The following is a 26,998-nucleotide window of genomic DNA, read 5'->3' on the forward strand; positions in this document are numbered from 1 at the left end:
TCATGCGTGACAAAACGTTACCCTGGATATCGGATCGTCGATCAAGTGTGTGGGCCTGTACAAGATGTTTCTAAAACCACCCGGTATCGTCATATGATCTAAACTTCTTGTTTGTAGTAGACATATTGATGCAAAAATGAGTCTGTCGAAATTTGTAGAATTGGGAAAGAAGATTGTGTGTGTTGGTAGAAATTATGCGTAAGTTTAGTGGCCTTTTAGATAGTTATCAGGTAGGCTAGGTCTGCCTAGCTAGGCCTAGCTAGGCCTAGTGGTAGGCCTGACTGCTAGTAAACAATCCTATGGAGAAGCCTCCGAGTAGCCTGCTTCGACATGGTAGAGACTAACTAGGCTACTACTAAAAGTATGCAAGGGCCTAGACTAGACTGTCATTTACATACTTTATTACCATATTGTTTTTTGCAGAGAGTTAATAAATTAATAGCGTAGGTCCCCTAGATGATTTTGTATCCAACATTGCACAAAATTGTTTTTTTACATATTTTTACTTTTATTTAGAGAACATGCTGTGGAATTGGGGAACAAAGTTCCAACAGAGCCACTGTTGTTTTTAAAGCCGACTACAGCATATTTATCAGAGGGAAACTCAATTAAGGTAATTTTGTGTTTATATACATTTGGTTGTTTTTAGTGAAAACGCAGTCTATAGTCTACAGTCTATACCCCTCTATTTATTAGATTTTATTTTCTAAAATAGGTAATAATAGATAATTTATTCAGCATTGCAACATCTACGAATAATTCTTTTTAATGCTTCTAGATGCCTCCTGGTTGTACAGATCTTCACCATGAAGTTGAGCTTGGAATTGTCATTGGAACCAAAGGTTCCAACATCCCAGAAGCATCAGCAATGAACTATGTTGGTGGGTATGCTCTGGGTCTTGACATGACCGCTAGAAACCTTCAAGATGCTGCTAAGAAGAAAGGTCACCCGTGGACACTAGCAAAGGCATTTGACACGTCTTGTCCCATTAGTAAATTTGTCGAAAAAGATCGTGTAAAAGATGTTGATAATGTAAGATTATGGTTGTCTGTTAACGGAAATATGCGTCAAGACGGAAACACAAGCGATATGATTTTTAAAATTCCAACACTTATTAGTTATATTAGTCGCTCGATGACCCTTGAACCTGGCGATGTTATATTAACTGGGACCCCCTCTGGAGTTGGACCAGTAAAGTCTGGAGATGTCATTGTGGCTGGTCTAGACCAAGTCATGGAAATTTCTTTTACAGTCGCCTAACTTCCGATTATAAATATGGTTTTAATAGAATTTGTTGGCGGGTATTGAGCAAATTCTAGGAACCTCTGGACATATCCAATAGTGAAACCGATTGTAAAACATTTGATTGGGTATTATTAGCCAAATAACAGATTGTTTTTGTGCAGTTTCCAGCTGCAACAATTCCTAAAATAATTAAAGTACCTGCAGAATAAATAATACAGTATGTGTTTGATGATTGTAGAAAATATGTTGTTATGGATGCTATTAAAAACAGTCAATTATGTTTTGCAAATAAATCTACATTTTATTATTTAATTATCATGCATAATATTGTATTGATATGTAGGAAACACAGAAAGTGTATTCACAATAGTTTAGATTATACACTGTTTTTTTTTCTTGAACTGTGGTCAATAAAAGAATTAAATTCACAATTTAGTTTGTAAACACGTTTCATGTGACCTGATCTTTCTTTGTATAGACAATGTAGGTATATGTATACATTGGTTCATAATTATAGCATACCTATATTATTTTTTTTTTCACAATAAACAACTGAATACACATACATATATAAAATATTAATCTTTAGGTAAGCCTAAAATACCACTATTATCAATTAGAAAAAATAATAAAAAAACTAAATATTACATTAAAAAAAATATAAACTCAATATTGCATAACATATTCTCTATGCTTCATTACCTCTTGTTTAACAATAAGCATGCCATGCTATTATCTTTGAGAACCATTAACCTTTTTGCAAAGTTTGAAACACTACAATACTCATGTTAATAAATCTAACATCTTAAAATAGTGCTGTATTAACATTTTTTATGACATAATGTTTTTTTTTATTTTTTATTTTATTGTGCATTTTAAGAAATGTTATGGTGCCTGTTCCTGTTATTTACTATGCTGTATATGCTTTTTTTTAAAAATTGTATTTTTTTTTAAACAATTTCTTATTTTTTCAGATGGGTTTTAAGATTAGTTTCTAGGTGACACATCTGTGAATGCTGTTATTTCTTTACACGGTGAGTTTTCTGATTTTTTTTCTGCATACTGCATGTATATATCTTTTACAAAATGGTTACTTCTATTGCAAAATACAGTTAACAATACAAAAATAAATAGACTACTCTTACTACTAATGCTCTGTCTACACTATCAAACTAGGTTGACGACAAAAAAAAGTGTAGTAATATGACATGTTCATAGATGGGTACATCACATTTTTTGGTCACATAAAGTTTGATAGTGTAGAGAGAGCTTGAGGTTAAATAATATATGAATAAACATTTTATTCTCCGACATAAAATAGAATATAACATTATATATAATTCTTTTTGTAAACTACTGTAGGCCGCAATTCCTAAATCATGGGATAAAATTTTGGTTAAATTCAAACAAGTTTCCATTTCAATGTATTTACTTGGCGTATATTTCACTTGGTACCAATAAGACCATGAGCCGTATTTAAAAGGTTGATGGGATTGTTGCCATCGGTGATAAAAGTGGTCTCAAGTCCAAGTGCTTTCAGCAACTTAACCTGGTGAAAGAGAAATAAACAGATTAGCATTCTTGGTTGTTGTTTTTTTCAATTTCATACGCATTCAACAGCAAGCACAGACTCACCAATTACTGGATGAATAAACTATTTTATAATTGTGATGCTCATAAACTAAGTCTCATTTAAGGCTTAGGGAGTGGAATTGAAAGAGTCGTGAATTACAACCCTGGCATGGTCAGGATTGAACCATGGACCTTGGGATTGGAAGGCAAACACGTTAACCACCAAGCTACAGCTCCACTTGTCATGGTAATTGTAATGGTTGGAACAGTCACAGATGGATGCAGTCTATATGAATGTATGTACCCTATCCTCCTTACCTGCATTTCTGGACCTGCAACTGCTATACCTGATATTGTATCTGCTCCTAGAGTATTAACAATCTTCTTAAACTTGGATACCTATTTTTTAAAACAATCATTCTTAGTTTTAGGCTCGGTATGAATTGAAGAAGACTAAAATTTGCTGGAAACTTTCTTCGCAATAAAGAAGAAATCATTGCTGTGGCAGCCAAAACATGTGCTTGCAAAAAAAGGATGACCAGCACTCACATACATTTATGTACTAGAGGCGGGTTCTGGTATGCAGAGAGATGAACTGGCTGTCACAATGGCAGATAGGAAGTTATAGAGGAATCTAGTCATATAAGTTTGGATATGTCCTGAGCTAAGTAAGTTAGTAATGAATTATGAAGAAATAAATTATAAAAGCCCAATAGTCTGTTAAAAAAACAAACTGATAAAAATAATTGAATGAGAAAGCGAGTACTGTATTCTAAAAAGGGTTAAACTTGCCTCAATTGATGTAAGACGTTGAGCTTTATTGGTTTCAAGATTATTTTGATCTCGAACAGTGGCGAGTTCCAAGTCACGAAGTATAGTTGTAGTATCCAAATCTGATGCGTGTAGAATCTCATCGGCCTGCGCCTTCAGCTGGGCGGCTACTATCTCACTCTGGCACTCAATACGAAGCTTTTCTGACTGGGCCTAAAGATAATTTTTCATATTTGTTTTTATTATTTATTTTTCACCCGTCAATGTATCAGATAGGATTAAAGAAACCAGTCCGCCCTCATATCCTTCCCTCATGCGTCAAAGTTCATAAAAATCCACCCCTGATAATCAACATTGTTTGATGAACTGGTGCTACAATTTTCTCTTCAATTATCAAGCATAATCACTTTTATCATAACTTGCCAAAATAACCAGGCCCATCACAGCTACCCCTGGATCTTGTAAATTCCAGCCAAATAGGTAAATAAATGCCAACCAAGCCCCCGACCAAGCCCTAATCAACTAAAGTCAACTACAAACAAAATGTTTACCGATGCTTCTGCCTTAGCCTGACCACTTGACTCAATAGCAGCTGTCACTGCTTGTAGAGAATATAGCTGACATCTTGCCTTCTCTGCTTCTTTCTCATTGGATAGTTTCTGACGTTCTAATTCACCTTTAGCCTTCTGCTCCATTCTGCTTGCCTCGTGCTCTGCTGATGCCTCAACAGATCTTTCATAAAGACTTATAATTAATAGTCTTGAAATCTTTCATATTCAAAAACTTAGTTTTATTGAAATAATCTTGTAAAATAGTTCATATGTGGCCAACTAGTCCTCGGTACTGTATCTAAGTTTTCTAGTAAAATGTGTTTTAAATGTGGAGCCTGTCTCATAGGTCCTAACAATAATCAGGGCCTTAACCAGAATGAGGTAGAGAAGTCACTCCAACACAGCTTGTATACCCACTTATTTTAATCTCTCACAGACCTGATAGTTTATCAGCGTATTCACCCGCTTTAACCAAGATAGGAACTAGCATTCGCCGTCACAATGTATTTCAATGTCATAACTTATTAACGTATTAATGGAACTGCCATACTCACCTTGTTGCTATTTCAATTGCCATTTGAACAGATTTCATCAGACTATCTCTCATATGCTTGTCAACAGGCTCAATACTTTGTACGTCAACATTGGTGATCACCTTTCAGGTAAAACAATCATTACTAACAAATTAATATATCGCACTATCTTTATATTTAAGGCTACAAAGAAACAACAACTAAACCACTTCAAAATAAAAATACCTTCAAAATATACATAGAACCTTTCCTGAAAACCTAACAAGGGGCAATATATGTACAGTATGTCTTCGCAATAATGGACAGGGGTCATAGAAAGGTCATAAAGGTCATGTGCATCACAAAAACATTAAAGAAATAATCCTAGATACAGTAGTATTAAAAGATACGAAACCATTTTAAAAGCATTATTTTGATTCCTCAGAAAAGCATGGGTGGGAATTATAATTTTATATATAAAATGTTATGTTTTACCAGTTGATTGGCCTCAAAATAGAGTCTATCTAACACCTTTCCATTGTCATCCACACCAAACACAGCAGCCCGTATTATCTTCACTGAAAACTTGTGGAATTCATCGAAACGAATGCGGGATACTGCACCTCGAATTCTGCCTCCTAAGAGTGAATTGATAACAAGTCTGGTAAGTTTAGTCATTTTTTTAAGCTCTAGTGATAACAGTTGTTCAGATGTGATTGTGCTTAAGTATGAAAGCTTAAAATAGCCACCCACACTCACCATTATCAATTACTTGATTCACTTATAAAAGACTTACCAATCTCACGACAAGCAAATCCTATAAAATCTGGAACAGAAAAGATAGCCTGCTCTGACTTTTTGTCACCTTTTTTCACCTGTAAAGTGTTAATAGTTAATGGACAGTAAAGATATATTCTTAGAATTCTGAAAATAATTCATTATTTTAAATACAGTAGAACTGTAGAACTTTTTACTTAATAGTAGTTATAACCCTTTAATAATGGCTTCCACTTAATAATGGCTTCCCCCTTAATAATGGCTTCCCCCTTAATAATGGCTTCCACTTAATAATGGCTTCCCCCTTAATAATGGCTTCCACTTAATAATGTCTTCCTCCTTAATAATGTCTTCCCCTTAATACGGGTTACATCTTAATAAGGGTTTACCTGTTATAGGGGTTAGCCCTTAATTAGTGTTCCCCATAATACTGTAGGAAAGGAGGCGTTCTACTGTAATAAAAAGCAACCAATTTATACCTCAAAATGATTATTGCAGGCAATCTTGATTCGCAGTCTTGCATGGTCGGAAGTTTCTACCTGAAAGATTTGTTTAAAAAAAATTGTTTTGTTCTGTAATCAGTCTCTGTGATATTTCTTAACCAAGACTTTTATTGGTCGTTAGGCCATCAAGACAGGGATGGTACACAAATGAGACGGTACCTGACTATGATGCATGTGTGTATTCTATACCATCATAGTAAATTAACATCTCCCTTTGCATATCATCCCAAAACACTGAGCTCGCTATTTTGTGGCAATTAACAGAAATTTACCTCAATGATATCTGTGATGTAGTCTGGACCGAGCATTAGGCAAATTGTTTGAAGTGCATTTTCTCGTTTTGGCTTGCCAGCTGTAAGATAATAAATACTTTAATCTTAATTAAGTTAAGCGTGAAGTTAAGTTAGGAATTAAGATTAATTAAGACCTGTACATCAGATATAGTTCAGCTAGAAAACAATGGAAGATAGCCGAACTACTTACTAAATCTTAACCTGACCCTCTAAATAATCTCTCACTATAAAGTACAAAGAAATCAAACTCCATACATCCACATTCAAAGTCTAGTCAATCCATTCTACTACACACACGGCTCAACAGAAAGTGTTTACATTAGTAAATTGTAGTTGGGTCAGTTCTTTATGTCACACCTTATGGATATGAATATAATGAAAATTCATGTTTATTTTGTGACGTTTTATGAGGGGTTCCCAACTGATGTACGAAAAGAAATGTTGCGGTCAGGCTACTGTATCATTATGCTATATCCATATTAAAGCTATACAGGTAGGTATTCTTGAATACAGTAGTAAACAATGAGTTGTTACTTTACCACTAAGGCTAAGAATATTAAAGTCTTCATGTGGGCCTAGGATTGCCATATCAGGACCAAACACAACTCTGCCAGTCTTCTCTTTGTATTTGTAAACCTAAAATGGTATGGTAAATTTAATACAATATTGCTTCCAATTTAATAAAATAATATTGTAACGGTAAAATAATAAAAATCAGTACCACTCTATGTATTTCAGAAAATTTCTATTCTAACAATACCTGAACAGCTGTGTTTCCTGGGCAACGATATGTAACGACTCTAGTTTTATCTCTTCCCTAGAAAAACAAAAGATTATTGTAAAGAAAAATTAAATCTGAGTTTATTTATTTTGTTTACAATGGATTGAAATTATCTACTCTCTTCCCAATAGTTGTACACACAGACTACCACAGCCTCTCAAGCTATAGGTAATCCCCTATTTAAAAGTACGCCACAAAAGTCATAACAAAAACATGAATTAAAATGGCTCATCAATTCAACAACGTAAAAATACTTACCTTTTTACTAACATATTGTGGATCGATCGATGCTTCAAAATAAGCCATTTTGCGAATGTCATCAGCGCCACATCCACCCCCATTTCTGAAATGGAACACTTTCATTTTAACACAAGAAACGGATATACATACTTTTTACTACCTATGAACTGCATACTTTTAAGGAAGAGTACTGAGATTTGTAAACTAAATATAAATAATTTATATCTTCCAGAAAGAGCTCACTTTAGTATTTCTTCAACTAGTGGTAATAACTTTTTTTCCCACAGCTCTTCATATTCCTCGAGAAGATACGATTGAGGACCCATGACCGCTCGAATCTTTCCCGTTTGTAAATGTCGAATGTAGATTCCTTCATTTTCTGCAAGAGATATGGCTTTCCTGAAAGGTAAAATAAACAAACACTGTTTAAAATTAATATCAATAATATAAAACAAAAAACAAAACACTGAAAAAAGAATCTAGGCCATAGGCATGAAATAGAGCATTAGCTTTCTTAACCAACCAATCAAAACTCTGCTTACAGTACTATTGAATGGCAAACTAACCTTACAAAGCCACGGTCGTCTTGTTCCATCACATGCACCTGAATGGGTGGTATGTATGATGCAGGCCCTTTGATCATCCATCTGTCCCCAGCCTTCCTTGATGGTTTACCTGCATATAGAGAACAATACATAGGTCGCATATGTCATGCCTCTGGACCAAGCATACAGATACAGTACATACAACAGGTTTGCAGGGATTGAATAGATTTAACACTAAAGCTCTGTCTACACTATCAAATGTATAGCTTTGCAGGGATTGAAAAAGTTTAACACTGAAGCTCTGTCTACACTATCAAATGTATAGCTTTGCAGGGATTGAATAAGTTTAACACTAAAGCTCTGTCTACACTATCAAATGTATAGCTTTGCAGGGATTGAATAAGTTTAACACTAAAGCTCTGTCTACACTATCAAATGTATAGCTTTGCAGGGATTGAATAAGTTTAACACTAAAGCTCTGTCTACACTATCAAATGTATAGCTTTGCAGGGATTGAATAAGTTTAACACTAAAGCTCTGTCTACACTATCAAATGTATAGCTTTGCAGGGATTGAATAAGTTTAACACTAAAGCTCTGTCTACACTATCAAATGTATAGCGTTGCAGGGTTTGAATAAGTTTAACACTAAAGCTCTGTCTACACTATCAAATGTATAGCTTTGCAGGGATTGAATAAGTTTAACACTAAAGCTCTGTCTACACTATCAAATGTATAGCTTTGCAGGGATTGAATAAGTTTAACACTAAAGCTCTGTCTACACTATCAAATGTATAGCTTTGCAGGGATTGAATAGATTTAACACTAAAGCTCTGTCTACACTATCAAATGTATAGCTTTGCAGGGATTGAATAAGTTTAACACTAAAGCTCTGTCTACACTATCAAATGTATAGCTTTGCAGGGTTTGAATAAGTTTAACACTAAAGCTCTGTCTACACTATCAAATGTATAGCTTTGCAGGGATTGAATAAGTTTAACACTAAAGCTCTGTCTACACTATCAAATGTATAGCTTTGCAGGGATTGAATAAGTTTAACACTAAAGCTCTGTCTACACTATCAAATGTATAGCTTTGCAGGGATTGAATAAGTTTAACACTATAGCTCTGTCTACACTATCAAATGTATAGCTTTGCAGGGATTGAATAAATTTAACACTAAAGCTCTGTCTACACTATCAAATGTATAGCTTTGCAGGGATTGAATAAGTTTAACACTAAAGCTCTGTCTACACTATCAAATGTATAGCTTTGCAGGGATTGAATAGATTTAACACTAAAGCTCTGTCTACACTATCAAATGTATAGCTTTGCAGGGATTGAATAAGTTTAACACTAAAGCTCTGTCTACACTATCAAATGTATAGCTTTGCAGGGATTGAATAAGTTTAACACTAAAGCTCTGTCTACACTATCAAATGTATAGCTTTGCAGGGATTGAATAAGTTTAACACTAAAGCTCTGTCTACACTATCAAATGTATAGCTTTGCAGGGATTGAATAAGTTTAACACTAAAGCTCTGTCTACACTATCAAATGTATAGCTTTGCAGGGATTGAATAAGTTTAACACTATAGCTCTGTCTACACTATCAAATGTATAGCTTTGCAGGGATTGAATAAGTTTAACACTAAAGCTCTGTCTACACTATCAAATGTATAGCTTTGCAGGGATTGAATAAGTTTAACACTAAAGCTCTGTCTGAACTATCAAATTTTATGTGACAAAAAATGAAGTGATCACACATTTTTTGTCAAACTAGTTAGTCATACCGTGAACTGCATCATCAATGAAATCTTCAATTGCCAGCAAAACTATCGCCTCATCTTCTGAGAGTACAAACTCTTTTTGAATACCCTCTGGAATTCGTTCATCTAAATTAAGAGAATACCAGATGGAAGGTTAAAACAATTTCAACCATCTTTACATGGTCAAATCTTTCAGATAAACAATTTTAGGAATTGGTACATTTTTTAGTACATTTAATTATGTATTTCTTGATTAAAATAAATAAAAAACCTTACTTGGATTGAGGAAGAAGCTTGTAACACCCTTGCGAAGTTCTTTTTGTCCAAGTCTCGGCCTTCCTGTCGAATTCACTGGATCGTGAATAACACAATATTCACCTTTAGCTAAAACTTTCTTTGTTACAATGTCTGCCACAACCTGTAAACATACAATGATTTGAAACTGGATCAGAAAAAAAATGATTTACCTGAAAAAAAAATGTAATTTAAAGCAAGTCAAAGAATTACAGTTTTTTTGTTTTTGTTTTTATAGAAGTGAATAACTTTATTAAAACTGCAAAATGGCCTATTTAAAGTCTGATTTTATTAATCTTAATTTTTCATGTTTTTGGAGGAAACATAACAGTATACATAACATAAAAGTAACATAGCGAACATGTCACTGTTTGCATTAACATTTCACTTTTTAAAACAGTAAACTGAAAATTGTTTTTCTTTAGCTCAAAAAATTGACCCAAGTGTTTTTTATTTTGTTTTTAGATAATGGTTTTAACAGCCAGAAAATATGCTAGTTCTATGCAGATAACCATTCCTCAAAGATGTAAGTGTTTCATAGTTTTTTTTAAATGTATTTGCAGTACCTCTCCAATCTCTGGAATATATGCCTCAATATCGTTTTTTGTGATCAACCATGTTTGGCCCGACTTTCTTTCACGGCCAAGTCCATCAACGCAGGTCTGCTCAGCAACCATGTGTAAGCCAAGGTTGTCGTTTAGAATGTACGCTTTGACTTCTTCCAAATACTCCTCATAGACACCAGGAAGGTATGCTCCTGGTGTTCTAACTAACCACATCTCATCTGTTACACGATTCCTGTGTTTAAAAAGAGAGGCACAATAAAATTGCTCAATTTAACTGACAGATATTCACCATATTTAGCACCTAAAGCTCGGTCTACACTATCAAACAAAAAGTGTGTGATGTGCCCAAATATGGTAGTGATATGACATCATTTCTATATATTGGCACAACACTTTTTTTGTCAAACTAGTTTGATAGTATAGATAGAGCTTTAGAATTATCACAATGTGTTATAAGCTACTGGTTATACCATGGAGAAATAAGTTAGTTAACTTATTTCTCCATGGTTATACATACTGCAGAGAATATTTACTTTTATTATGAAAGAACAAGGTAGGAAAAAAGATAAAAAGAACTTTGTAGGCAGACCATTCTGTAATAAAAAATATTCAAACCCATATTAAACCAGTTACTGCAGAAGTTTAAAAAGGGAAAATCAAGCCAAACATTAATGTATACTAACTTTCCATTGTCATCGGTAAAATCTTGTACAGCTCTCATTTTTAGTGCATGTCCTTCCTTCACGATAAATGGCTTAATAATCCCCAAAATTTCCTGGAAAAAAGGTTTGAAAATAAATACGTCTACATTGCTTAAAAACACCTGTTTTTGTAAACTATTGAACTTTTTAAAAACTTACTACATTAGGATTTGGGTAATATGTCAACGGACCAATAAGCTGAAAGCAATCACCAGCGGTACGCTGAACATCGCCATCCTGGTGATCCAGAAGAACTTGAAGTCTAATGGCATGATTTGATTTAACAACTGGTAAAGGGCGCACAGCTTTTGAATATGAACCACCTGAAAAGACACAAAAATCTATAAATCTATGACACTTTCAACTTTTAAAAATTCAATCCAAAATATTACTGATTAAGTATTAAGTATCTTTTACCTTGAATTCCTTCAATTTGTTATATATAATGTATGTTTTTGTAGATATTTACCTAAATGTATATCTATCTATAAATGTGTGTGTACTACAGTTTTGTAAATTACTTGGTTAGTTGTCTTTGAATTATTGTTATTATATTGTAAATGTTCTCTACTGAACCACTTCAATCAATGATTTAGCACTGAGTGAAAGCGTCATTCAATATAATGACAGAATAAATAATAATTATTACATTGGAGCAGGTGAAACCTATTAATCTGTGTATTGAAATTATTTTATGCTTGCTTCATTTCCATATTTCGCTTTACTAATTTAATAACCTGAATACATACAGGCTAATGTAGAGTAAAAAAATAACAAATTTAGTTTGCAATGTCATAATTTACCTTTAGAGATATATTCTTCAGCGTTGACAAGAATCTCGCCTGGATACAGAGGAAATGGTGCCTAAAATTAAAGAAAGACTGTTTTATATGAAATTTAAATGAATTTTCTCTGCTTTGATACAACATACAGTAAACCAGACACAATAACTGACACACTCACTTAGAGATCATGATATTGTTTATATCATTTACCTGGTGAAATCGAACATCAAAATGGCCATGTTCTACCTCGCATTGTTTACCTTCTTCCAATTTTCTAAAAAAACAAAATTATGTAACAAGTTAAAAATTGTTAATTAAAAAATACTAATACTGGTTCAGTCCATGTGATTTACGAATGAGGTCGGGGTGGGTGAAACCTTATACTAGATGGAAGGTGAGGGTGAAACCTTATAGGGTGAGGGTGAAACCTTATAGGGTGAGGGTGAAACCTTATAGGGTGAGGGTGAAACCTTATAGGGTGAGGGTGAAACCTTATAGGGTGAGGGTGAAACCTTGTAGGGTGAGGGTGAAACCTTGTAGGGTGAGGGTGAAACCTTATAGGGTGAGGGTGAAACCATATAGGGTGAGGGTGAAACCATATAGGGTGAGGGTGAAACCTTATAGGGTGAGGGTGAAACCTTATAGGGTGAGGGTGAAACCATATAGGGTGAGGGTGAAACCTTATAGGGTGAGGGTGAAACCTTATAGGGTGAGGGTGAAACCTTATAGGGTGAGGGTGAAACCTTATAGGGTGAGGGTGAAACCATATAGGGTGAGGGTGAAACCTTATAGGGTGAGGGTGAAACCTTATAGGGTGAGGGTGAAACCTTATAGTAGGGTGAGGGTGAAACCTTATAGGGTGAGGGTGAAACCTTATAGGGTGAGGGTGATTTCTCATCATCTCATCTTAGATTTATCCATGGTGTTCCTACTTTACACACAAGAGTATGACACTATCGGTAACTGCATGCAATTTAAAGTCTTCTAAGTTATACTTGTTGGTTATCGTATCGGCACAGGTAACAGGTACATGGACCATATTGATAACGTACATAGAAAATAGTAAATTACATGCAAAGTTGACGTGCTGTAATAGTCACTCCCCGTACAAGAGTATGCAGAAATTGTTCTTATTTTCTTACTTGACTGGGTTTTTAACAGTGCAATAACCAGCTGGTGGTAATATTATACAAGACAGCGGTCCAGCTAATAGTTTCTCATTTGATTGCAGAACAAGACGTTGAGGACCCGTCTCAAGATGAGTAATGTTGGTTGACTGAAAAAGAACAAAAACAGATTAGTGAAATGTCAATCGACCCAGTGAATTGTTTTGGTCGGACCAGATTTATAAATTAAAATAATGATATAAGAAGAACATTTATAATGATTGATATTGCAGCTCATTATAATTCAATAAAGACAATGAATTTATGTGAATAGTCTAGGATGAGGTAGTAGCACCTCATACAGAAGGAAGCCACTTTCTTACTTCCCATTATAGTTGTTCTGTTGAATGTTGTTTGTTTTAGGAATAGAGGATCAGGAGAGGTGGGCGTACAAAAACATAAAACTGGTCCAACAAACTGTATGTAGGCCTATGCCCGAATTCTATCATTATCATACCAAATCAAGAACGTGCACAAACTCTGTAGGGCCTATTCCTATCATCTGCCCGTTTATGCTGATTGAATCGCCTCCAAATCTCTGCATTTTACGTTGATTTTGTTGCAGTTATGTGTACTTCTTATTTTGTTTCCTGTGTTTTTGTTTATAAATTTAACTGGATATACGCACAGCGGCTGTGTATGTCATAAAACCACAGCCGTGCGTATAGCTGGCAACGGTTCTCTTAACTTTACCGTTGGTGGCGACAAAATTCGGAAATTGCTGTTGTTTTCGTTTGTGTTTTTGAAATCTATAATTCTTATAAAAAAATATCAAATATAAGCTGTAAACAAAGTATTAGAGTAAGTTTATAATCGGTAGAGATGTATTTGAGAATAATACTTTTTTAATTTATCGAAACAAGCCTAAATTATAATCAGAAAGCCAGCTAATGACCGCTTTCATATCAAGTCTCACCGTAGCCTGGCTCTGGCCTTCTACACACGTTCGCACGCAGTTCGCTATCATCATGTGCCGGTGTAGGCCAGGCCTATGTAGTTCTGGCCTAGCTAAGCTTTTTTTCAATGAGATACTTTTAAAATATTTTACTATGGCCTAGGCATAATTTTTATTCAAAACGCCGTCCTAAATAGAAACAATTAAGGAACAAATTTAATAAATAAGATAAAATACCAAATAAATTATTCTGCAGCTATCAAATATGAAGAAGAAGGCTGTTTTTTTCCCCTTTTCTTTCCCTTTTCTTTGTTTTGATTGATGATACAGTTATTCAAATCAAAACGACTACTATTACTAACTTACATGTCATTTTTGTTTGTTTTTTCATATTAATGAATGTTCTTTTATTTCAGAATTACCATGACGGAAACATCAAATGAGTTCAAGCTAAACCAATGTCCAGATGATGGTATTTCTGCTGCTAAGTTCAGCCCAAAGTCATCACAGTTCCTTTTAGTATCTTCTTGGGATGAGAGTGTCCGACTATATGATGTTCAGTCAAACCTCCTTCGTACAAAATATAGCCATTCTCAAGCTGTTTTAGATTGCTGTTTTTATGTAAGTTCAGTGCAAACATTATGCCTAGTAGTGAAAATGGAAAAATCTTTCAACTAATGAAACATTCAATAAAAACATTCATTATTTGTAATTACCCAATTAAATGGCAAGGATACTTTCAGATGTGTTTATCACATTACACAATCTATTACAATCAATATTACAGTATATTGATTTTAAAAATTCAATCAGATTAAGTCGTAGAGAGGTCATCATGATTTAAATGATGTTTGTCCACATTAGCAAGTGAACCGCTAGTGTTGATAATTAAGTATTAAATGTTGCTATTATTATCTCTTGTTTTTTAGGATGGTACACACACATACAGTGGTGGTTTAGACAAGCAGTTGAAGGTGTTTGATGTCAATACAAGCTCAGGTATCTGGATGTTGAAAACATTTTCTAGCCCTTTTATAAACATAACAAAAACTTGCAGAATAAATTAGATTGGGTTCTGACTCCTTCCCCTCCTAATAAGTAATTTTCTCCCCAACCCTTCTTGCTCTTACCGCACAAATACTGTGGTAATTTCTTCTTCTTAAATTTTATTAGAACAAATAAGGCTAATGGTAATTTTACATTTTTCTGCCACAGTCACCATAAATTAATATTTGATGTATGTTCATGTATGAAATTGTTTCTTATTGACAACAAGATCAGCTTTGCGTCTAAAGCCATGTTTATTATCAGCAAGGTTTTCTATTGGCAAGGCCGACCATGCTCCTTAATTCCGTTCAGTTTCTACTGATAGAAACTTTTAATTTGACCTATAGTCATGCCGATAAGAAAATATAAACTACATGCATGGTTGAACGTGACACACATTTAGACAGTACCTATTATAATTATAGGTGTGCTACAAATTGCACTCCTCTATACATTCAGGTATGCTGTACTAGTAGGTGTGCTGTTTGTATTTTGGTGTGTAGAAGTTTACCAAATTTAAGCACTGTAAATCGCACTCCTCAAGGGCAGTTAGGTGTTAGGTGAGTGATCACACTCAAAAGAAATGGCCTGACTTTACATACTACATTAAACTATATTAAACAACCCATATATTTTTCCTTTTTTTATAGAAATTACTGTTGGCAATCATGAAGGAGCTATTAAATGTGTTGAGTATTGTCCAGATGTGAATGTAATAATCACTGGTAGTTGGGATCAGACAGTGAAGCTATGGGACCCTAGGACACCATGCAATGCAGGTTCCTTCTCACAGCCTGATAAGGTACGGTATTAATGTCCTTAGACCATGCCTGTGAGTAAACTATCATCAGGCTAAAGCGTGGTTCCTACTAGAACGCAACGCAGCGAGGTATCTACGCAAAGTGCTGTATTGCGTAATCACACGTAGGAACCAACGACGCAATAGTGCTGCAAACATCGTAGGTTTGATTTCACGCAGACGGGGGCATACACAATGATTGGAAGGGCATTTTCTTACGTTACGAGTAGATTGCGTTGGGTCGCTAGTGGGAACCAAGCTTAACAAAATGATCTTTGTGCCGAGCTGTTGGTCTCTAAACTATTGTATTGTGGTGTCTTGTATAGTCGGAGGATATCATCACTCACTCCAGCATCTTCTGACAGACTCTAATCCTTTTTAACTTGCATACATTTCTGTATAACTATTCTATTCAGTACTGATTAGCTTTAACCTTTTGTAGCAAATCCACATCATTTCTGGTCTTCCAATTATTCCTGTTATGGTCCTCAGGTCACCAGATCTGACATTATTTTTCCGTCACACCTTTTACAGTTGCCATAGCTTTCTATTATTAAATTAAAAATCTTTGTTAATAATATGCATTGGTTACTGCCTATGAGCTTGTGTGGTTGTATCTCAATACATAGCATGATTTATTTTCCAGGTATACACAATGGCAGTTTGTGGAGAAAGATTAATTGTTGGAACAGCAGGTAGGAAGGTCCTGGTGTGGGATCTCCGAAACATGGGCTATGTACAGCAGAGACGAGAATCAAGTTTAAAGTACCAGACGCGCTGTATTCGCTCCTTCCCAAATAAACAAGGCTACGTTTTGAGTAGTATAGAGGGCAGAGTTGCCGTAGAATACCTTGACGCAAGCCCCGAGATACAGAAAAGGAAATATGCATTTAAATGTCACAGATTAAAGGTTATTATTTTAATTTAATCATTAAGTATTTTATATGTCAATTGCTTATGTATTTTTTTACGCATCCAACAGCGAGTAACTCACCAATTGTAGGATAGATAAACTATTTTATAATTGATTATGCTTATAAACTAAATCTCATTTGAGGCCTAGGGAGTGAGTTGAAAGAGTTGCGAGTTACAACCATGGCACTAGGTCAGGATTGAAACCTACACCTTTGGATTGGAAGGCAAGCAAGTTAACCACCAATTTACAGCTCCATTCTTAAGCGTGGTTCCCACTAGCGATGCAATATAAGCAAATGCCCTTCCAATAATTGTGTTTGCCCCCGCCTGCGTGAAATCAAACCTGCTTATTGCACGTCAACGTTGGAATGCTGTAGCCTTTGACATGGTTCACCTCGCATACTTTAAGTACGTGCTGTACTTTGTTTTCCAGTGTTCTTTTGCCTTGCGTTGTTGCGCGAGTACCTGTAGTACCGATGTCTGCAGCAATATTGCGTCGTCGGTTCCCACTCGATTACACAATATAACACTTTGCGTAAATACGTTGTTGCGTTCTAGTGGGAACCAAGCTTTATAATAATAATTTAATGATGAAATTATTTTTATTTCTCTTTTTTTTAGAATGAAGGTAAAGAAGAGATCTACCCTGTGAATGCCATTGCCTTTCATAGTGGGCATAATACATTTGCAAGTGGAGGCTCTGATGGATTCGTAAACATCTGGGATGGATTTAACAAGAAGCGGCTATGTCAGTTTCATAGATACCCTACCAGTATATCATATTTAGCTTTCAGGTAATGAACGATATAGTATATAAGCCCCTTCTAGGGTATATACTTGCCTTACCCTAAACCCAGTGAATGTGTCCTTCCGGCCTAGGATTCCACAAATGTACTAATTCTGTCTAATGCACATAATAATGCCCAATAATTTCTAATTATTGACAAATGCAAATTTTCTTTTTTTATGATCCAATATGTTTGAATATAATTGTAAACAGCGAAAGTAAAAAGTAAGTTTAAGATTTTAATTCAAACATGTGAGATCATATCAAAGGAAAATTTGCATTTATCAATAATATATAAAGATCCAGATGAATCTTTTCACTAATTTCCAATTTAAAGAATTAAATAGTGATATTAGTGATATGCCCAAATATTGTAGTGATATGGCATCATCATGTCCATATATGGGCACATCACATTTTTTTGTCACATAAAGTTCCAGATCCAGATTTTATTCTCGAGTATGAGCCCACTCTGGGGTATAATGTCCATATATGGGCACATCACATTTTTTTGTCGCATAAAGTTCCAGATCCAGATTTTATTCTCGAGTATAAGCCCACTCTGGGGTATAATGTTACTAATTATTTTAATGATTTTCTCTTTTAGTCATGATGGTAGTATATTAGCAATCGCTTCATCATACATGTACGAAAATGGTGACATTGATCATCCTGATGATGCCATTTTCATCAGAAAAGTTACCGACCAAGAAACCAAACCAAAAATTTAAGGTAATTGCAAGAAATTACAACCAAAGCGTTTCAGAAATGACAGACGGACACAGTACTGAACAATAGTTAACGTTGGTAATGCTTGGTACCCACTAGAGACCCAATGCAAGGACGTAACGCAACGTAAGTTACCAACCGATAGCGATGAATTATTTGAACTGTTGCTTGTCATTGGTCAACACGCTTGCATTGCTTTTACCAACCAAGCTTTATGTCAATGTAGCTATGGTACTTCACAATGATAATCTAATATTGTGGAAGCTGTAAAGTTCTGTCTACACTATCAAACTTTATGTGACAAAAAATGTGATGTGCCCATATATGTACATGATGATGTCATATCACTACCATATTTGGGCATATTACTTACCATATTTGTGCATGTCACACTTCTTTTGTCAAACTAATTTGATAGTGTAGACAAAGTTCAAGATTCATGTCTTCTTTAAATTGTAAATATCTCTATCTATGACTGGAAAATAATTAATGTTGTTTTAAATGTCAATATTATAGCTAGTGTACTGTTGCCTTTTCACAATGATAATCTAAACTCACAATCTCAAATTGTAAATATCTTCCACATTTTTTATACAATATTGGTCTAATAAAACAAGAACATCAGTACTGGCTTTTTAACATCACTTGTCTCTACAAAACCATTTATTTATAAAAATCCCTGTAGTATAGTAAATGGATTGTTTCAGAAATGGCAAAATTTCGACCCATTTATTTGTTGACATAACTAGGTACTATGGCTCTATAAGACAACACAATATATGTGCCTATAAGGCAATATTATTGCATAATAATTGAATTTAAAAAGTTAATATTTTGAGCATTAATGTCAAAAGTGGTTATGATAGCACAATTGACATGCGCAGAACCCATTATTCGATTCTGCGCATGTTTATTATGCGATAGTAACCATTTATGTCAAAAAATAAAAGGGTCAAAAATCGGCCATTTTTCGGAAAATGGCCAATTTTCTACCTTTTTATTTTTCGATAAAACAGGTTACTATAGCACAATTAACATGAACAGAACTCATTATTCGACTCTGCGCATGTTTATTATGCGATAGTAACCATTTATGTCAAAAGTGGTTATGATAGCACAATTGACATGCGCAGAACCCATTATTCGAGTCTGCGCATGTTTATTATGCAATAGTAACCATTTATGTCAAAAAATAAAAGGGTCGAAAATCGGCCATTTTTCAAAAATTTCCCTGTACTATAGTACAGGGATTTTTTCTAAAAATGGCAAATTTTCGACCTTTTTATTTTTCGATAAAACGGTTTACTATAGTACAATTAACATGCGCAGAACGCATTACTCGACTCTGCGCATGTTTATTATGCGATAGTAACCTTTTATGTCAAAAGTGGTTATGATAGCACAATTGACATGCGCAGAACCCATTATTCGACTCTGCGCATGTTTATTATGCAATAGTAACCATTTATGTCAACAAATAAAAGGGTCGAAAATCGGCCATTTTTCGGAAATTTCCCTGTACTATTATAGTACAGGGATTTTTTCTAAAAATGGCCAATTTTCGATAAAACGGGTTACTATAGCACAATTAACATGTGCAGAACCCATTATTCGACTCTGCGCATGTTTATTATGCGATAGTAACCATTTATGTCAAAAGTGGTTATGGTAGCACAATTGACATGCGCAGAACCCATTATTCGAGTCTGCGCATGTTTATTATGCCATAGTAAACATTTATGTCAAAAAATAAAAGGGTCGAAAATCGGCCATTTTTCGGAAATTTCCCTGTACTATAGTACAGGAATTTTTTATAAAAATGGCCAATTTTCGACCTTTTTATTTTTCGATCAAACTGATTACTATAGCACAATTGACATGCGCAGAACCCACATTTCGACTCTGCGCATGTTTATTATGCTATAGTAACCATTTATGTCAAAAGTGGTTATGATAGCACAATTGACATGCGCAGAACCCATTATTCGACTCTGCGCATGTTTATTATGCAATAGTAACCATTTATGTCAAAAAATAAAAGGGTCGAAAATCGGCCATTTTTCGGAAATATCCCTGTACTATAGTACAGGGATTTTTCTAAAAATTGCAAATTTTCTACCTTTTTATTTTTCGATAAAACGGGTTACTATAGCACAATTAACATGCGCAGAACCCATTATTCGACTCTGCGCATGTTTATTATGCGATAGTAACCATTTATGTCAAAAGTGGTTATGATAGCACAATTGGCATGCTCAGAACCCATTATTCGACTCTGCGCATGTTTATTATGCAATAGTAACCATTTATGTCCAAAAATAAAAGGGTCGAAAATTGGCCATTTTTCGGAAATTTTCCTGTATTATAGTACAGGAATTTTTTCAAAAAATGGCCAATTTTCGACCTTTTTATTTTTCGATAAAACGGGTTACTATAGCACAATTAACATGCGCAGAACGCATTACTCGACTCTACGTATGTTTATTATGCGATAGTAACCATTTATGTCAAAAGTGGTTATGATAGCACAATTAACATGCGCAGAACCCATTATTCGGCTCTGCGCATGTTTATTATGCAATAGTAACCATTTATGTCAAAAGTGGTTATGATAGCACAATTGGCATGCTCAGAACCCATTATTCGACTCTGCGCATGTTTATTATGCAATAGTAACCATTTATGTCCAAAAATAAAAGGGTCGAAAATCGGCCATTTTTCGGAAATTTTCCTGTATTATAGTACAGGAATTTTTTAAAAAAATTGCCAATTTTCGACCTTTTTATTTTTCGATAAAACTGATTACTATAGCACAATTAACATGCGCAGAACCCATTATTCGACTCTACGTATGTTTATTATGCGATAGTAACCTTTTATGTCAAAAGTGGTTATGATAGCACAATTGACATGCGCAGAACCCATTATTCGACTCTGCGCATGTTTATTATGCAATAGTAACCATTTATGTCAACAAATAAAAGGGTCGAAAATCGGCCATTTTTCGGAAATTTCCCTGTACTATAGAACAGGGATTTTTTTCTAAAAATGGCCAATTTTCGATAAAACGGGTTACTATAGCACAATTAACGTGTGCAGAACCCATTATTCGAGTCTGCGCATGTTTATTATGCGATAGTAACCATTTATGTCAAAAGTGGTTATGGTAGCACAATTGACATGCGCAGAACCCATTATTCGAGTCTGCGCATGTTTATTATGCAATAGTAACCATTTATGTCAAAAAATAAAAGGGTCGAAAATCGGCCATTTTTCGGAAATTTCCATGTACTATAGTACAGGAATTTCTTATAAAAATGGCCAATTTTCGACCTTTTTTATTTTTCGATAAAACGGGTTACTATAGCACAATTAACATGCGCAGAACCCATTATTCGACTCTGCGCATGTTTATTATGCTATAGTAACCATTTATGTCAAAAGTGGTTATGATAGCACAATTGACATGCGCAGAACCCATTATTCGACTCTGCGCATGTTTATTATGCAATAGTAACCATTTATGTCAACAAATAAAAGGGTCGAAAAAAGGCAATTTTTCGGAAATTTCCCTGTACATAGTACATGGATTTTTTCTAAAAATGGCCAATTTTCGACCTTTTTATTTTTCGATAAAACGGGTTACTATAGCACCTTTAACATGCGCAGAAGGCATTATTCGAATCTGCGCATGTTTATTATGCGATAGTAACCTTTTATGTCAAAAGTGGTTATGATAGCACAATTGACATGCGCAGAACCCATTATTCGACTCTGCGCAAGTTTATTATGCGATAGTAACTATTTATGTCAAAAGTGGTTATGATAGCACAATTGGCATGCTCAGAACCCATTATTTGACTCTGCGCATGTTTATTATGCAATAGTAACCATTTATGTCCAAAAATAAAAGGGTCGAAAATCAGCCATTTTTCGGAAATTTTCCTGTATTATAGTACAGGAATTTTTTCAAAAAATTGCCAATTTTCGACCTTTTTATTTTTCGATAAAACTGATTACTATAGCACAATTAACATGCGCAGAACCCATTATTCGACTCTACGTATGTTTATTATGCGATAGTAACCTTTTATGTCAAAAGTGGTTATGATAGCCCAATTGACATGCGCAGAACCCATTATTCGACTCTGCGCATGTTTATTATGCAATAGTAACCATTTATGTCAACAAATAAAAGGGTCGAAAATCGGCCATTTTTCGGAAATTTCCCTGTACTATAGTACAGGGATTTTTTCTAAAAATGGCCAATTTTCGATAAAACGGGTTACTATAGCACAATTAACATGCGCAGAACCCATTATTCGACTCTGCGCATGTTTATTATGCTATAGTAACCATTTATGTCAAAAGTGGTTATGATAGCACAATTGACATGCGCAGAACCCATTATTCGACTTTGCGCATGTTTATTATGCAATAGTAACCATTTATGTCAACAAATAAAAGGGTCGAAAAAAGGCAATTTTTCGGAAATTTCCCTGTACTATATATACAATTGACATGCGCAGAACCCATTATTTTACTCTGCGCATGTTTATTATGCAATAGTAACCATTTATGTCAACAAATAAAAGGGTCGAAAAAAGGCAATTTTTCGGAAATTTCCCTGTACTATAGTACAGGGATTTTTTCTAAAAATGGCCAATTTTCGACCTTTTTATTTTTCGATAAAACGGGTTACTATAGCACAATTAACATGCGCAGAAGGCATTATTCGAATCTGCGCATGTTTATTATGCGATAGTAACCTTTTATGTCAAAAGTGGTTATGATAGCACAATTGACATGCGCAGAACCCATTATTCGACTCTGCGCATGTTTATTATGCAATAGTAACCATTTATGTCAAAAGTGGTTATGATAGCACAATTGACATGCGCAGAACGCGTGTTTTTTTTTTCCAGGACGAACGTGGGCAGAAGTCATGAATAATTCATTACCTTAATTATTTTTATTATAAAGAATTGAAAGATAGCTGATCTACTTCCTAAATATACTAATCCTACCCCTCTAAATAATCTCTCTCAACTATTAAAAAAAACCTCGAACCGAGGGCTTCAGCGTAATAGGTTAAAGCCTTTACCACTAGACCAAACATTTCGGTTGGCAAACGTTGTTTACACTAATTATTTAATCTCTCTCCATTCTTATACAGCGCCCTCTATAATGTTCCCTATTATGTCATAATTAATCATGAATTATTCATGATTTCTGCCCACGTTCGTCCTGGAAAAAAAAATTACGCGCGCAGAACCCATTATTCGACTCTGCCATTTATGTCAAAATATACGTTTACATAGCCATATTATCGCATAATAATTTAATTTTAAAAAGTCCCTGTACTATATGGCAAACTTTCAATCCATTTATTTGTTGACTAACTAGTTTCTATGGCTCTATAAGATGATGCACATATTATACAAATAATGAATGTTTATGAGTGTAATGGTACAAATAATGGCATGAGGTGAATGATGAAAGGTTATATCAACGAGGCAAAGCCGAGTTGATATAACCTTTCATCATTCACCAAGTGCCATTATTTGTACCATTACACGAATATAAAACATTCATTATTTGTTTTATATTACATAGCCTATGTAAATACGCTAACGTGATTGGTTGAAACTGCATCACATGACTACCGCTGCGAGGATCGTAAATCGTATATATCCTCGAGAACGATGATATTGACTGTGTAATTTTCGCGTAATTATCGTGTCCCCTGTCATTAAACATATAGATTCTCGAGTACGATGATATTGACTGTGTAATTTTCGTGTGCCAACACTCGCGTTGCCGATAAATAAACAAAAGTCATCTACTCGATCTTGAACTCGGGTGGAATTGTCACTCCATCGCAAGACAACGTTTCATCCGCTGGGCCACGGAATTTGCTTGAAGAAATTAATCTTCTAAACTATTTAAGCTATGCATACATAGCGCCCTCATTTGTTATAAGTCCACCCTAAATGTGATGAAACACCGTTTATGATTGGTCAATACTCACGGTAGTAACCTAGTAACTAGTACGCGCTGAACATCCGGTGATTCGAGGAGCCGACGAATTGTTTATTCGGCCTACCTGATTATAATATTATTATTAACGCTGTGGTTAGGATTCCGGCACCGGAACTCAACTGCCCACCGTTAGGGAATCCGACACGCTATTGCGCATGCCCAGAGCTCTGGGAAGTGAATTATAGCTTGCACTAATAATAGTGCCACACCACGGAGAGTCGGAGTGTTATAGGGATTTACTGTAGCCTAGATAGTCGTTGCGCGAGCGAGAGAGCGATGGATGAAACTTGGCCTATGCCATACATGAATTAATAATTAAAATATGACTACGCCACGCGTTAAAATAATTATAATGATATTAATAAGTATCAGTATCTATCTAAGAATCGTAATGCTGTTTTTAGCGTTGCGACCCTGACTTCCCGAACAGTTTTTTCACATCCACGCGGTGGCTGCCGTCAACAAATCAACTTGTGATTGCATGTTGTATATGTACAGTATAATGCGTTATGAAAAATCATAAAACTAGTCATGTAATTATATAATTCATAATGATATGAATTTTATATATGAATGAAGCAACCACTTTTTAATTACAAAATAAATACTATAGGCCCACTGGTCACGTAGTCTAACTGGTAGCCCTAGCCTAGAATATAATAATATATAATAATAATTTATTTGGAAAACGCTTTTTGAACAGCGGCACACATAATAATGGTGCATCCTTAAAACAATTAAACATACAATATAAAAAATATGAGTATAAAAATAAAGATAAACTAGATTAAAACAGATAATACTCAGATAAAACGGAAGTTCGATAAAACCAAATTAAAAATAAACTGTAATACTAAAACCAATTAAATGCAACCCACATACATAAGCTTGGACACTAAATTAGCATATCAATTAGTATATGAACAAAGGAATATACAGTACTTAGAATCTATGTTAAGATATACACATTCTTGTGGATCCCATATTAGAAGGCATCTAGGCTAGTTCGCCGTGTGGCGCAGCTATGAAATAATCCATCGCTGTTGATAAGTATAGAGTCGCCGATTACCTCGCTCTGGGCATGCGCAATAGCGTGTCGGAATCCCTAACGCTGGGCAGTTGAGTTCCGGTGCCGGAATCCTAACCACGGCGTATTATTAATAGGCTTATTGATGGAAATTCTTCTGTTAATTTAAACGACCTAGGCCTAAGTGAATATTTTATTGCCAAGGAATCATTAATTATTATCTGTATATTATTCTTCGCAAGGTAAGGTGTCTAGGCAGGCTTGTTTTAAATACAATACAAATACTATAAGAAGGCCTAGCTAGCCTAGCTTCACCCAACCCAGCAGACTTGTTCTTGGCTATATAATATAACAGATATTGCCTTTTATATCAGTTAAATATATGATTTGACATCCCCTCGGGAATGATATTAAGTTCTCGGGGAATATATATTTCCCTCAGCTGGCGCTTCGGGAAATATATATTCCCTCGAACTTAATCATTCCCTCGGGGATGTCAAATCTTATATTTAACCTCTAAGCAGTCAATATCTGTATAATATAACATCTAAATAGATTCCTGTCATTTGAATCAAATAGTAAAAGGTAGCCCTAGCCAAGAGGCCTACATTTCATTCACATTGATTAAAACAGTAACATTTGGTTTTTAATATTATATTAAATGTTATATTTATATGGATTTTATATGGATAATTAGTGTTAATTATGTCAACAAACGAACAAACAATCCTAGGCCTAGCAAGGCTAAAATGCCTAGGCTAGGCCTAGCCTAATACTAACAGGCATAGCTAGGCTAGACCTAATTAAGGCCTAGTACTAGCTTGACTGAAAGACAAAACTTCGACAGACAATTGGAACTTATCTAGGCTAATTATGGTTTTTCCAAAGATTCCACGTCTTGTAGGAAGGGATGTCCCCATTAATTAATCAAAATGCTAAAAACGATCTAAAGCTAATTTAAATGCCTTTTTGAATGAAATTAGTACATATATATCTTTAAATCGTACACAAAAATCTGCTGCTGTTGTAGATCTCGCGGTGATTTTTACAGAGGCAGGACTATAGGTGACGCAGTAATTTTCGTATAATAGATTTTTTTCATCCGCGAAACGTTTTTTGTTTCGTACACAAAAATGTTGAAAAAAGTACTATTAAACGATCATTTAATAGTGCGTACTATTGCACGCCATGTGACCCACAATCGTCCAATCAAATGACAGGAATTTATTTAGGTGTTATATAAAAGGCAATATTACTATGGCTCTAAAATATTGACTTTTCAAACATTTCAGTTATTATTTGAAATGAAAACACAATTTGTATACGAATATTTATTTCACAAGACATTTATAATCACAAGATTCCTTATTAAAGAAATAAAGACCCTAAATTAAAAAATTATACTTATTTAATAAATCGAAAACAGTATTTGTATTTACTGCTGTTGTAAAAATACATACATTTTTTGTGACAACATAATTTACTATACACAATATAATTTTCAATTACATTATACGATTTACATAGCAAAGTGCTATAAAGTGTACACAAAAAATGTACACTAAATATATTATATCATATAATATTTCATATTCTTATACTAATTAATGAAGTACTAAATGTCATTTTGTTTTTGTTTAAAACATAAGTAAATAGTATTCACTTGATTAAAAATGTTATCTTGTT

At 34.6% G+C, this 26,998-nt stretch overlaps 3 protein-coding genes across 3 annotated transcripts; 2 read left to right on the forward strand and 1 right to left on the reverse strand.

The window, feature by feature from the left end:
- The first annotated feature begins 17 nt into the window (after nucleotides 1-17).
- LOC140047049 (oxaloacetate tautomerase FAHD1, mitochondrial-like) lies at nucleotides 18-1,569 on the forward strand. The gene is made up of 3 exons (XM_072091845.1): nucleotides 18-198; nucleotides 517-613; nucleotides 779-1,569. The coding sequence occupies exons 1-3, from the start codon at nucleotides 137-139 to the stop codon at nucleotides 1,259-1,261; spliced, it is 642 nt and encodes a 213-aa protein (XP_071947946.1). The 5' UTR covers nucleotides 18-136; the 3' UTR covers nucleotides 1,262-1,569.
- Nucleotides 1,570-1,665: 96 nt separating this feature from the next.
- Nucleotides 1,666-13,665, reverse strand: LOC140047047 (major vault protein-like). The gene is made up of 23 exons (XM_072091844.1): nucleotides 13,529-13,665; nucleotides 13,048-13,181; nucleotides 12,116-12,179; nucleotides 11,924-11,984; nucleotides 11,280-11,443; nucleotides 11,103-11,194; nucleotides 10,420-10,651; nucleotides 9,836-9,977; nucleotides 9,584-9,685; nucleotides 7,813-7,921; nucleotides 7,490-7,645; nucleotides 7,265-7,349; nucleotides 6,986-7,042; nucleotides 6,765-6,861; nucleotides 6,205-6,284; nucleotides 5,909-5,968; nucleotides 5,449-5,527; nucleotides 5,148-5,290; nucleotides 4,695-4,795; nucleotides 4,141-4,321; nucleotides 3,611-3,802; nucleotides 3,137-3,217; nucleotides 1,666-2,795 (listed from the first exon to the last, which is right to left on the reverse strand). Exons 1-23 carry the CDS (start codon nucleotides 13,613-13,615, stop codon nucleotides 2,691-2,693), a joined length of 2,604 nt encoding a protein of 867 aa, XP_071947945.1. The 5' UTR covers nucleotides 13,616-13,665; the 3' UTR covers nucleotides 1,666-2,690.
- A 127-nt stretch (nucleotides 13,666-13,792) lies between these two features.
- Nucleotides 13,793-18,871, forward strand: LOC140046154 (mitotic checkpoint protein BUB3-like). The gene is made up of 7 exons (XM_072090701.1): nucleotides 13,793-13,872; nucleotides 14,383-14,587; nucleotides 14,896-14,965; nucleotides 15,664-15,815; nucleotides 16,459-16,722; nucleotides 17,349-17,521; nucleotides 18,122-18,871. Exons 2-7 carry the CDS (start codon nucleotides 14,390-14,392, stop codon nucleotides 18,243-18,245), a joined length of 981 nt encoding a protein of 326 aa, XP_071946802.1. The 5' UTR covers nucleotides 13,793-13,872; nucleotides 14,383-14,389; the 3' UTR covers nucleotides 18,246-18,871.
- The last annotated feature ends 8,127 nt before the right edge of the window (nucleotides 18,872-26,998 follow it).

Source organism: Antedon mediterranea, chromosome 4 (genome assembly GCF_964355755.1).
Source record: "Antedon mediterranea chromosome 4, ecAntMedi1.1, whole genome shotgun sequence".
NCBI lineage: Eukaryota > Metazoa > Echinodermata > Crinoidea > Comatulida > Antedonidae > Antedon > Antedon mediterranea.

Bases quoted from the DNA above. Each gene is read 5' to 3' on its own strand.
- LOC140047049 (XM_072091845.1), top strand. From the start codon at position 137: ATGAGTCTGTCGAAATTTGTAGAATTGGGAAAGAAGATTGTGTGTGTT. The intron at 199-516 runs GTAAGTTTAGTG...ACTTTTATTTAG, and splicing joins TGTGTTGGTAGAAATTATGC to AGAACATGCTGTGGAATTGG. The intron at 614-778 runs GTAATTTTGTGT...TAATGCTTCTAG, and splicing joins CAGAGGGAAACTCAATTAAG to ATGCCTCCTGGTTGTACAGA.
- LOC140047047 (XM_072091844.1), bottom strand. From the start codon at position 13,615: ATGCAGAGATTTGGAGGCGATTCAATCAGCATAAACGGGCAGATGATA. The intron at 11,195-11,279 runs GTAAGTTTTTAA...CCTTTTTTCCAG, and splicing joins ATTACCCAAATCCTAATGTA to GAAATTTTGGGGATTATTAA. The intron at 7,646-7,812 runs GTTAGTTTGCCA...TTTACCTTTCAG, and splicing joins GACGACCGTGGCTTTGTAAG to GAAAGCCATATCTCTTGCAG.
- LOC140046154 (XM_072090701.1), top strand. From the start codon at position 14,390: ATGACGGAAACATCAAATGAGTTCAAGCTAAACCAATGTCCAGATGAT. The intron at 15,816-16,458 runs GTACGGTATTAA...TTTATTTTCCAG, and splicing joins CCTTCTCACAGCCTGATAAG to GTATACACAATGGCAGTTTG. The intron at 17,522-18,121 runs GTAATGAACGAT...TTTCTCTTTTAG, and splicing joins ATATCATATTTAGCTTTCAG to TCATGATGGTAGTATATTAG.